This window comes from Balaenoptera ricei, chromosome 7, assembly GCF_028023285.1.
Source record: "Balaenoptera ricei isolate mBalRic1 chromosome 7, mBalRic1.hap2, whole genome shotgun sequence".
NCBI classification, from domain to species: Eukaryota; Metazoa; Chordata; class Mammalia; order Artiodactyla; family Balaenopteridae; genus Balaenoptera; species Balaenoptera ricei.
The window spans coordinates 119,205,329-119,217,805 of NC_082645.1; the positions used below are offsets into that span (position 1 = coordinate 119,205,329).

Genomic DNA, 12,477 nt, shown 5'->3' on the forward strand with positions numbered 1-12,477 from the left:
AGACGATCAATAGATGCCAACACTGAGATGACAAAGATGTTAGAATTATCTGATAAAGAGATTTTAAGGCAAAAACAATAAAAATGCTTTAATGAGCAATTATGAACACACTCGAAACAGAAGAAATAGAAAGTGTCAGCAAAGAAGAAGAAGATGTAGAGAAGAACTAAACAGAAATTTTAGAACTAAAAACTACAACAGCCAAAGTTAAAAGCTCAGTGGACAGGCTCACCAGCAGAATAGGGGCAACAGAGGAAAGAGTGAACTGAAAGAACAATAGAAGTAACCAATATAAAAAACAGACAGGAAGTAGACTGGAAGAAGATTAAACAGAGCCTCTGGGGACCTGTGGGACTATAACAAAAGATCTAACATTCATTTCGTTGAGGTCCTGGAGGGATAGGAGAAAGAGGGTGGGATGAAAAAGAACTTGAAGAAATAATGGCTGAAAACTTCCCAAATTTGGCAAGAGACATAAACCCACAGATTCAAGAAGCTGAACAAAACCCAAACAGGATAAACCAAAAGAAATCTACCCTAAGACATAAAAAGTAAACTTCCGTAAATGAAAGACAAAGAAAAATCTTGAAAGGAGCCAGAGGAAAGAATAAATAATACCTTATCTATAGGAAAAATATAATTCGAATGACAGTAGATTACTCATCTGAAGCCATGGAGGCCAGAGGAAGTATGCAAAAATTTTCAAGTGCTCAAAGAAAAGAACTGTCAAGCCAAATTAAAAACACAGCAGAAATATCCTTCAGGAACGAAGAGGAAATCAAGACATTCTCAGATGAAGGAGAAAACTAACAGAATTTGTCACCAGAAAACCTATGCTAAAAATGACTAAAGAAGTTCTTTACACAGAAAGGAAATAGTAAAAGAAGGAACCTTGGAACATCAGAGAGAAGGAGCATGGTGAACAAAAATATGGGTAAATAAAATAGACTTTCCTTCTCTTCAGTTTTCTAAATTATGTTTGATGGCCTAAGCAAAAATCATAGCACTGTCTGATGTGGTTCAAAATGTATGTGGAAGAAATATTTAAGATAATTATATTATGAATGGGGGAGGGTAAAGGGATGTAAAAGGAGGTAAGGTTTCTGTTCTTCACTTGAACTTCTGAAAACTGTTTAAGTGACCCACAGAAAGGTAGGAAAAAGAAAACAGAGAAAAAATAAAATGGAAGACTTAAGCCCAAACATCAATAATTACATTAAATGTAAATGGTATAAATATTCCAATTAAAAGGCAGAGATTGGCAGAATAAAAATTTAAAAAACGGATCCAACTATATGCTGTCTATAAGAAACTTGCTTCAAATATAGCAAGAAGCAAGTTGAAAGTAAAGGTTGGAAAAAAGTGTATCACACTAACAATCTAAGGAAAGCAGGAATGGCTATATTACATGAGATAAAGGAGACTCCAGAGCAAAGAAAATAGAAAATTACCAAGGATGGGGGAGGCAGGGGGAATTATATAATGATAAAAGAATCAGTCCACCAAGAAGACATAGCAATCCTAATGTGGATGCACTAAACAGTAGAGCTGAAAAATATGTGAGGAAAAAAAAAAGCAAACTAAACTGAAAGGAAAAATAGACAAATCCACAATTATAGATGGAGGCTTCAACACCCTTCCCTCAACAATGGATAGAACAACTAGACAAAAATTGGCTAAGGTATAGAAGAATGCAGTAACACCCATCAACCAACAGGATCTAATCAACCTGTTTGGAACACTCCACCCAACAACAGCAAAATACACATTCTTTTTAAGTGCCACGGAATATACACTAAGATAAATCATATTCTGTACCATTAAACAAACCTCAGTACATTTACTGAAATCATACAGAGTGTATTCTTTAACCACAGTGGAATCAAACTAAAAATCAATAATAGGAAGGTAATAGGAAAGTCTCCAAACACTTAGAAACAAACAGCATACTTATAAATAATCCATGAGGCAAAGAAGAAGTCTCACTAAATACACTGAAATGAATGAAAATGAAAATACATTTACCAAAATTTGAGAGACACAGTTAAAGAACTGCTGAGAGGGAAATTTATAGCACCAAATCACATGTTAGACAACAGAGAGAATCTCAAGGTAATAATCTAAGCTCCCATCTGAAGAACCTAGAAAATGTAGAGCAAAATAAACCCAAAGCAAACAGAAGGAAATAATAAAGATGCAAATAGAAGTCAATGAAATTAAAAACAAAAATGACTTAAAAAATCAATGAATTGAAGAGCTGGCTCTGTGAAAACATCGATAAAATTGACAAACCTCTAGCAAGACTGACAAAGAAAAAGAGGAAACAAATTGCCAATATCAAGAATGAAACAAGGTATCACTACGAACCCTACAGACATCAGAAGAATAATAAAGGAGTGCCACAAACAACCCTACACACATGAATTTGATAACTCAGATGAAGAGGACTACTTCGTCAAAAAGCTAACACAATTCACCTAATATGAGATAGCCTTTCAGCATATGGTGCTGGGGCACTCAAGGCATCCACAGGCAAAGTACACCTCAGCCTAAGTCTCACACCTTATAAAATGTAACTCAAAATAGATCCTGAACTGAAATGTAAAACATAAAACTATAAAACTTTTAGAAAAAAATAGGAAAAAATCTTCAGGATCTAGGGCTAAGCAAAGAGTTCTTAGACTTGACACCACAGCATAAAATGGATGTGCTTGTGGTGTCAAGCCTAAGAACACTCAAAAATTGATAAATGGAACTTCATCAAAATTTAATTGAACTTCATCAAAATTTAAAACTTTTTGCCTTGCAAAAGACTTTGTTAAGAGGGGGGCTTCCCTGGTGGCACAGTGGTTGAGAATCTGCCTGCTAATGTAGGGGACACGGGTTCGAGCCCTGGTCTGGGAAGATCCCACGTGCCGCGGAGCACCTAGGCCCGTGAGCCACAACTACTGAGCCTGTGCGTCTGGAGCCTGTGCTCCGCAACAAGAGAGGCTGCGATAGTGAGAGGCCCGCACACTGCGATGAAGAGTGGCCCCCGCTTGCCACAACTAGAGAAAGCCCTCGCACAGAAACAAAGACCCAACACAGCCAAAAATAAATTAATTAATTAATTTAAAAAAAAAAAGACTTTGTTAAGAGGATGAAAAGACAAGCTACACATTAGGAGAAAATGTTTTCAAATGACAGATCTGACAAAGGACTAGCACCTAGAATATATAAAGAACTCTCAAAACTCAGTGGCAAAAAGACCCCAAACAATTCAGTCAAAAAATGGGCAAAAGACGGAACACATTTCACCAAAGAGGATAGCAAATAAGCACACAAAAAGATGTTCAACATCATTAGCTACTAGCAAAATACAAATTAAAACCACAAGGAGACGCCATCACTACAGACTTGTCAGAGTGGCTAATGTAAAAAATAGTGACCACACCAAATGCTGGCCAAGATGGAAAGAAACTGGATCATTCATACTTGGCTGGTGGGAATGTAAAATGGTACAGCTGCTCTGGAAAACAGTTTGGCAGTTTCTTTAAAAAGTAAATATGCAACTACCATACAACCTAGGAATTTCATTCCTGAACATTTATCCCAGAGAAATGAAGACTTACGTTCACAAGCAAAACCCGTACACAGAAGTATTTAGCAGCTTTATTTATAATAGCCACAAACTGCAAACAACCCAGATGTCCTTTAACGAGTGAGCGTTACACCAGCGGGGGCACATCCGTGCCATGGGACCCTGCTCAGTAATGAGAAGGAGTGAACCACTGATACACAGCAGCCTGGAAGAATCTCCAGAGAATTTTGGTGAATGAAAAAAGCCAGTCCCTCAAAGTTAAACTCTGTGGTTCCATCTATGTGACATTCTTGAAATGACAAAATTACAGATGTGGAGAACAGATTAGCGGTTGCCAGAGGTTAAAGAGGGAAGGAGGGCTGAAGGGTGTGGGTTATAAAAGTGGGTGTGGTTATAAAAGGCCAGCAGGAGGGGTCTTTGTAGTGGTGGGAATGTCTGTGTCTTGTCAGTATCCTGGTTGTGATACTGTCCTACACTGTTACTTGGGGGAAACCGAGTAAAGGGTACGCAGGATGTCTCTGTGCTGTTTCTTACAATTGCATGCGAATCTGCATTCTGTCAAAATAAAGAGTTTAATTAAAAAAGGAAGAAAGGCAGAACATCAGCTGTGCCAGGAGCCATAGTGGGCAGCTCCGTGGGTGGACAGGTGTGAGAGCAGGGTGTGCATGGCCCCGGGTGGGCGTGGAGGGGGGACAGGCCTGACCGCAGCGCTGGGCTAGTGCGCGTGGGCTCCAGGTCCCAGACAGGGGCCCAGCTGGGCCACCCTGGCCATGCCTACAGCCAGTCACAAGTCACAGGCCTTGAGAGGTGCTTCTGGTCTGACCGTGTCATCCTACAGAGAAGGGTGAGGCCCAGAGAGGGATGACATTCAGGATCTCCCAGCCTAGGACAGAGCCCGGAGCACCTCGTTCTCCCAAACCACCCCCAGGTGTCAGAGCCCGTCTCCGGGGACAGTCCTGACCAATAAGCTTGTTCAAAGATGACCAATGGCATCTCGTTTCCTGTCATACCTGTGCTGTGCGCTCACTTATCTTGCTCTCTGTTAGTTAACAAGCAGTAGCCAGCTCCAAAGGTTTAAGACAACTTTATTTAGCCAAAATGTAAAACTAAGAAAATTAAGTTAGTGTTTTGTTTTGTTTTTCCTGAAATAGAGTGAAGAGTTGTTTTTCAGTTTGTTAACATCAGTGTATGGGAACCCCTGGTCTTCGGGGGTGTTCCTGTCCCCTCCTGCACAGCCCCCCCGAACACACACACTACGCCCCAAGTCTCTAGTAACAAAAGATTCATCCCATATTACAGTTGAGAGGCTTCAGCTGAAACGTCAGCTGAAGGGAACGGGGCGGGGAGTGAGTTCCTCAGACCCTCACCTGGTTTGGCAGGGGGACCAAAGAGGGGGGCTCTGGGGCCTGCAGTCGGAGGAGGGCTTTCTCCTGGGTAGGAAGCGGGTCCAGGTAGAATTGTCACTTGGACACCCACTGTATATTGCCCACGGTGAGCCATGTCTACTGTCCCTGGGCGATGACGAGGGTTTGGGGGCTGGCAGCTGCCCTTGTTTAGGAAAGATGTTGGTGTGACTGTTTTTATTTGAACACCTGACTTTCAGATAGACAGGACTCCTTCCGGGGATGTTTGTTAATTGCTTTGCACGGCAATAGGATTGAATCCCTTGTCTCTTACAGGACAGAGAACACCCCGATGATTGCCGGCCTTGGAAAGGTAAGCCTTGGTGACCTCGGACAGCTGAAGCCGTTGCGTTGTCCATCGATGTCTTCCTCCTGTGTTTCCGCCTCACTCTCACACCACTGCCACACTCACCACACTTCTGACACCAGATGTGCGGGGTTGGGGGTCCCCACCCAGCAATTCTGTGGCACCAGCTGGGTGTCCTACAATTCAGCTCAATTCTGACACTGTCTACCCAGAGTTGCTGTCAGATCCCACAGGCTAAGGGCTCAGTTGTGGGCACCCACAACTTCAGATGCCGACTGTCACCTGCACTTCTGACCAACCAGCTGTAAACCAGAGGTTCCCGTGGCCCCTCCTTGAGTTCAGTGTATTTGCCAGCACAGCTCACAGAACTCAGAGAAACTAGATTACTGGTTTATTATGAGAGGATATGATAAAGGATACAGGTGAGCATCCAGAAGGAAGAGGAATGTAGGGCAGGGGATGTGGGAAGGGGCTTCCACGCCCTCTCCAGGCACCACCCTCCTAGCACCTCTGTGATCAGCAACCTGGAAGCTCTCTGAACCCACACTGTTGAGGTTTTTATGGAGGCTTTGATCAATCATTAACTCCATTTCCAGCCCCTCTCCCCTCTAAAGAAATTCCAAGCTTTTAATCACGGCTCGGTGACCAGCCCCTATCCAGGAGCCCACCCAGGGTCTCCTCATTAGAGCAAAAGACACTATCACCCAGGAAATGCCAAGGGATTTAGGAGCTCGGCAGCAGGAACCAGAGTCCAAGACCAAATATTAGAATAAAGGCTGCTCCTCAGGCTCTAATCACTTAGGAAATTCCAAGGGTCTCAGGAGCTCTGTGCCTGGTCCAGGGCAGAGACCAGAGCGCGTATTTTCTGTGATCTCACATCAGTTTCCCAGCAGCTTTAATAGGTATCCTGGCTTTAGGAGGGATCACGTTCATGATCCCAAGAAACAGACCAACATAAGAGAAACCTCGAATTTTATTTATCAACCCGGAGATGTGCTTTTTAAGATCTGTGGAGTGGGTTCCATACGCTGAGCCTTTAAAAGGGAAGTATCTTTTCTCAAGTCTCTTCTAATATTAAAAGCAATGACGGCGTGACCACAGGTTTGCTCATCCCCTGGGTCCAGTTACCGCCCCGCCCCCCGAGATGGGGACAGAGGGGCAGCTTCTTGAAGACCTTCCTGATGAGGGTTAGGTGGCGGCGCTGTAGCCGCAGGCCCCTCTGCTCCGTTCTGCGGCCGTGACCCTTTCCTCGCTGCTGGCTTGCACCTGTGCCCAGGCCCTCTGACCCTGCTGTCAGTGGGGGGCTGGCACACCATTGTCGCCCCCTCCCCTTGCTCAGCCTGGCCCTCCTCAGTGTGGTCTGGCTCGGGACACGCCCCGCCCCCTCTCCCCTGGGAGGTGTATCCTGACCCCCCTGGGGCGAGTAAAGGTCTCTTCGCAGCTCTCCGCCCCTTCCCCGTGTGCCGGCTGAAGAAAGGCGCCCCCCTGCGGCCGCCCCCTCTCCTGCACCCTCACATTCCTCTGCCGGGGTGTTCCTCCCCCAGCCTTTAAAACCATCCTCCCCTGGTCCTCACCGCTCCAGCCTCTTCCCGTATCCTCCGACCCGCACGCACTCTCGCCCCCTGCCATCCTCCCGACACCTGCTCCTTGCTCTGCCCCCAGAAGCTGGTCGACGAGGTCCCCATTTCGCCCTGTGACCTCCTGCAGCTGTGGGACCGCTTCTCCCCCCAGAGGCTCCTTCTCTGCCTCTTCGCCCATCCGCCTCCTGGGTGCCGTCCCAGCCTCCTCTCCCTCTCGCCGTGCTCACCCTGTCCCGTGGCTCTGATGCCAGCCTGCGCTCCTGTCTTGGACTTGACGTCTCAGGGCAGGTCCTGACCTTCTGGGAGGCCCACGTCCCACCTGCTTCCTCAGCGTTTCCTCTGAGCCCACGATGTGTCCTGCTCTCTCTCCTCCATCGTTGGCGTCTCTCCCCGTGGTGCCTCCTGCCACCCAGGCTCTCAGCTGAGAAATCTAGGAGGTGCCCAGGACCTGCCTCTTGTACCGACTCCAGGCCAGATCATCCCCGTCTTGTGTGTGGCCGCCTCATCCATCTCCACGTAGCATCCAGTTCTAACACACAAATCAGAGCATCTCACCCCTTCATCAAAATCCACGTGCATCTGCCTTGCGTTTAGGCTCAGATCCCGCCTGCCATGGGGCCTCTGGGGCGCTGTCCCCCTCGCTCACTCTGTTCCAGGAGCGCTCGCCTTTCCCCCTGCGGGGCCTTTGCCTGGAATGCCCTATCCCCGCCGCCCCGAGTTCCCGTCACGGCGCCCACCCGCCGGTCTACCGTGGTCACCTCTTCCCTGGTGTGTCTGTCCCTGGGATGGACGTGCCTTCAGGACTGGGATTGCCTTTGGTCACTGGCTAGGGCCTCTCCAGTGCCTGGGGTATCCGGAAGCATGAAAAAGTAAATTCCTGTTAACAAGTGAAGGGGACTCGGCACTTATCCGGCCCCGGTCACACGGTCGGCGCATACTGTGTATTTGTGAGGTTCCAGAAAATGAGCAGTTTGAGGCCGTGTCGCCTGTCTGTCTGCGGGAAGAATCACCTCTGCTGCTTAAAGCTGTGTTGCTCCCCTTGGTTTACCGTGACTGAGGGGCCCTCCTGTTTCCTAGGCGGCTGAGCTGGTGGCAGAGAACTGCGAGGCCTACGAAGCCCACATGCGGGATGTGCGCGACTACCTGGAGGAGAGGCTGGCGGTGAGCGCCCGGCGCCGAGCTGGGCAGCCAGGGCCGCGACCCCCGACGAGGGGCTCCAGACCAAGTGACTTTCACAGGCACATGACAGAAATACCAGAGACGGGGTATTTAAGGATTGTATGAAGACGACCCAAATGTATTCAGAATTTTTTTCTCCCAATTAACTTTGCCCTCCGTAGTCTCCCTGACTGTTATCAGTAGATACTTATCAGTAAGGTAATCATTCTGTGCGTTGAGGGTGAGGTTTTTTTTTTTCCTGCCACACCGTGTGGCTTGCAAGATCTTAGTTCCCCAACCAGGGATTGGACCCAGGCCCTCGGCAGTGAGAGTGCAGAGCCCTAACCCCTGGACGGCCAGGGAGTTCCCGAGAGTGAGGTTTTGTTTTTCAGAAAGTCTGAAGTTCACACAGTTGGGGGGAGGGGGCTCCGAAGATGTCACTGCATATTCTGTTAATTTTCCAGGCTGAATTTGGTAAGAGAATCCATCTGAACAGCCAGTTTCCAGGCACTGAGCGACTCCCCAACACCTGTAACTTCTCCATCCTGGGACCCCAGCTGCAAGGTGACGACTGCCCCCAGCTCTCCCTGGCTGGGGGCTGGGCTGGGCTGGGCTGGGCACAGCTTGAGCTGTGGGGAGGCGTGGGCACTGGCCGAGGGCGGGGTCGCCCCACCATCCACTGTCCCGTGGTGGGGGGACTCTGGGCACAGCTGCTGACCTGCTCCAGGTGCTAAGGCTCTGGACACAGCACAGTGGCACTCAGCTCTCACAGGGTCTCAGCCCCGCCCCAAAGATGTGAGGGATGGAGATAAAGTGAACTGAATTTTAGGCTAGTTGGTCCATCTTTGTCTGCGATTTTTACGAAACATTTTATGAGGGTCAGGAAAGTAGAGGCAACCAACTAAAAACTGGCTCAGAGTCAGGCTGAAGTGCAGATCTGTGGGCTTCATTAGTTCCTGCGATCTCTGCCTCCTGGCTGGAAAAGTTAAGGTTAGGGTTAGGATTAGGCTTGGGGTTAGCGTTAGGATTAGCCTTAGGACGCCTCGTATCCCAAACACGTGTAGGACTTGCCTGCCCGGAGTCCTTGAGGCTCGAGTCCAGGGTGTAGAGCATCCTGTTTGTCTGGGAGGAGATTATGGTGGCCCCGAGAGCACGGGAGAGCCGACCTGAAGGGCACTTTTCACCTCTTAGAAGAAGAGGTCGTTGCCTCATGGTCACTCTGAGAAAAGGGGCAGCGTGTTTGGACCATGAAGAAACCCTGGGGCGGCCGTCACCGGGGCTGAAGTGCATCCTCGTTGGGAAGGAAGCACATGGCAAACTCCCCAGATCTCCCTGCTGTGGGAAGGGAAGTTCCTCCCTCTAGTGTCTTCCCCCCTTTTTCTGGGGGCAGACTTTATATTCTGTGATGACCTGTGTTAATTTAAATGAGGCAGGCTCTTCGTTTTAATTAAATCAGCAGTCATCGGTGTTGGGGGGTTTTTTGTTGTTTTTGTTTTGTTTTTTTTTTTGGCTGCGCCACGTGGCTTGTGGGATTTTTAGTTCCCCGACCAGGGATCGAACCCGGGTTCTCGGCAGTAAGAGGGCAGAGTCCTACCCACTGGACCGCCAGGGAATTCCCATCATTGTATTTTTTTAAATCTCTGTGCCTGTGAAGGAAGAGGGAAGTGCCTTCTAGCTTAACAAAGGCAGCACCCAATGTCTCTCCCTTTAGAAAACAGAGACGTCAAGTTAGACATTATTACCAGGACAACACGTTATTCGGTAAGGCAGCTCGTCAGGATTCTGCGTGTCCTGCCAGGCAGCTGACGGATACCACATTCTCAAGGCCAGTCTTATGAGGCCGAAGAGTGTCTGCTCTTCTGCAGCCAAGGGGCAGAGGAAGCGCTTCCTCTGGGACCTGCTGTGGTTTCTCTCACCTGCCGTCAGAGGGACCTGTGCCCTGGGATTCCGTCAGGTGGTACGAGGGAGGGAGCCTTCCAACTTGCAGCAGGGAAGAGAGGCAGCCCCCGCCTGGACTCCGCCTCAGGGGCCCTGTGCTCTGTCTCCTAGGCCGCCTGGTGCTGGCCCAGTGCAGGACGCTGCTGGCCAGCATGGGGGCTGCGTGCCACTCGGACCACGGAGACCGGTGAGTGCTCTCCCCGTGCTTGGCCGCGGCATCCAGGGCGCATCCGGGCGCCAGGTTCGGGCAGCTCTGCAGCCCAGCAGGGACGTAGACAGTGGCCAGACACCGCAGGCCCTCGGGAGGAAAGAGGGAGCTGCGGCCTACAGGGGCCTCGGGCTGGACCGGGAGGCGGGCAGCAGGGCTCAGCGCGAGGCAGGGAGCGGGGAGGAGGGGCGGGCTGGAGCAGCAGGGCCAGGCTGCAGGCGCCACTTCAGCCTCAGGAAAACCGGGAGCTGTGACCAGATTTGGGTTCAGATCACGCCCCCTGCCAGGAGCAGGCGGAGGCGGGAGGGGAGGGTGTGGAGCCCCGGGTGTGGAGCCCCGGGCGTGGGCATCGGGAGCAGCCCTGCTGGAGGAAGAGAAGGGGGTTCGGTTTCTTGGGGGGCCTGCAGGCGGGAGTGGAGCTGGATGCGGCCACCTGGGCTCTGGAGAGAGCAGAGCTGTGGTCGTGATGAGCAGCAGGGCCCCGTTCGAGGCCAGGGCACCGGGACTTGGGCGGGCCGCAGCCTCCGGTGTCTGCAGGAGGCCGTCCCTCTGCCTCGCGTGTGGCTCTGCGTCCCCTCTGGGAACTGAGCCCGCTAGCTCCTTGGAGACGGGAGTTACCACTGTACCCCGGGCTCCGGCTCTCGGGTGCAGGGGCCAGCAGCCGCCTCTGCGCTCCCGGGGTCGGGGTCTGTGCTGGGGCAGGCCCGGCTGGAGAGCAGGGAGGCTTTGAGCCGGCCCTTGGCGACAGTGGGCCAAAGAGTGTGCGTGGCCAGTGGGGAGCTGACCGAGGGCACGTGGCAGCCCGGGAGAGCCGTGTCCTGACGGCCGGCCCGTCTCCCCGCCCCACAGGCCATCCCCGGTGCTGCTGAGCTGCGGCGTCCCCTTGGACGTGGCCAGGAACGCCATCCGGCTCAGCGTGGGCCGCGGCACCACCCGGGCCGAAGTGGACCTCGTCGTGCAGGACCTGAAGCAGGCGGTGGCCCGGCTGGAGGGCCAGGCCTAGTGCCCAGGGTGGTGCCAGAAGGAGTCTTCCTCTTGTCCCAGAGCGTGTGGGCTCCGGGCTCCCTCCCGTCCCTTGGTCAGTGAGGGAGCGGGTCTGCTGGGCACACAGATGCCACCGGTGCTGAGGGGCCCAGGACAAGATGCCCTCGTGGGACCATCCCTGTCACTGCTGCCCAGTGGCGCCAGTTGGATTAGAAACGCTTTAGCCACGTCCACGCTCCCCTCCCGGAAGTGGGGCGAGCTTGTTACAAGCATGCCCTTCCTGGAAGGTGGCATTTTTATCCGAAAGGTAAAATCCTAGTATTTATAATTGATTGTCAGCTGCTCTCATGGAAATAGGAAACCTGGTTTTTGGCTGCTGTCCTGGCCTCTGTGCACCTGTTGGCTGAGAGGTCGGTCCCTCCTCACCCTCATGGCCCTTCTCAAGCCCTTTCCAGAGGGAGGGGGCCCTTGCGGTCAGGCCCCCTCCCTGCTTGGCGTCCCCCCGCTTCCTGGGCCTGCCCATCCTCCTCATCACTTGCTGGTCACTCGGGCCATCGACCACTGGGTGCCCTCTCACCCAGTCTGCAGGCCCCTCCCATCCCTTCCATTCGATCATTTACTCAGGGTTTCAGCTCAGCCATCAGAGTCACGGGCGGCAGTGCCTGCGTGATGCTGGGTCATTCCCAAGGCGGAAAATCGTTCATCCCTTGCTCAGCTCCCATCTCAGTTGTATTTGCGGGAGGATTCTTTGATCTTCACAGAGGCATTGTGGTATCTGATTCACATCAAATGTCATGTCTATGGAGACATCTACATAGGAGTGGTTTTTTTAATTGAATAACACTTTTAATGTGCGGTTGAAAGGTGCAAGGAACTTCATGATGGCACTGAGGAAACAACCGTCAGAAATTAGATGAACTAATAAAAGCTTCCAATGCTTGTATTGGACATTTTGTGGTTCTTCTAGTGGGTGCTTCCCTTGGGGGCACCAGGGTGTCTGTGCCGGCTGGGGGGTGGGGTCAGACCCACTGCTCACTGCATAATCATGCTTTAGCTTCAGGAACTCGGCTTGCGACTGTGTCTCTGGGAGCTCTAGAAAGTAGGTCCCTAACATGCGGCATCCTGCTTCCGCCAGGCAGAGGCTGTGGTGTCCCGATTCCCCCAGCAAAGAACTACGGGTGTCCAGCCCCACGGAAGAGAACAGTCTGGAAAAAGATGCTTGGCAGCTCTGAAAAATGCACTCGGGACCTTTAGCTGCAGCCCCAGAGACTCTCGGTCAGGGCCCTGTGCCCGTCACCGGCCCTGAGGAGTAGCCGCTG

At 51.1% G+C, this 12,477-nt stretch overlaps 1 protein-coding gene across 10 annotated transcripts in view; it reads left to right on the forward strand.

Annotated features, from left to right (window-relative positions):
* The window catches only part of SCLY (selenocysteine lyase), a 32,390-nt gene extending 20,289 nt beyond the window's left edge, over positions 1-12,101 (forward strand). For 3 of the 10 annotated variants that reach the window (XM_059929055.1, XM_059929056.1, XM_059929057.1), the window contains exons 8-12: positions 5,260-5,296; positions 7,948-8,031; positions 8,493-8,592; positions 9,894-10,153; positions 11,024-12,101. In XM_059929055.1, the coding sequence (XP_059785038.1) occupies positions 5,260-5,296; positions 7,948-8,031; positions 8,493-8,592; positions 9,894-10,153; positions 11,024-11,260 (718 nt within the window). In that variant the 3' untranslated portion in view covers positions 11,261-12,101. Of the gene's footprint in view, positions 1-5,259; positions 5,297-7,947; positions 8,168-8,492; positions 8,593-9,219; positions 9,497-9,739; positions 9,871-9,893; positions 10,154-11,023 lie in introns of those variants that run through there. The other 7 variants (XM_059929058.1, XR_009504332.1, XR_009504333.1 and 4 more) reach the window with 7 other exon arrangements.
* Positions 12,102-12,477: the final 376 nt, after the last annotated feature.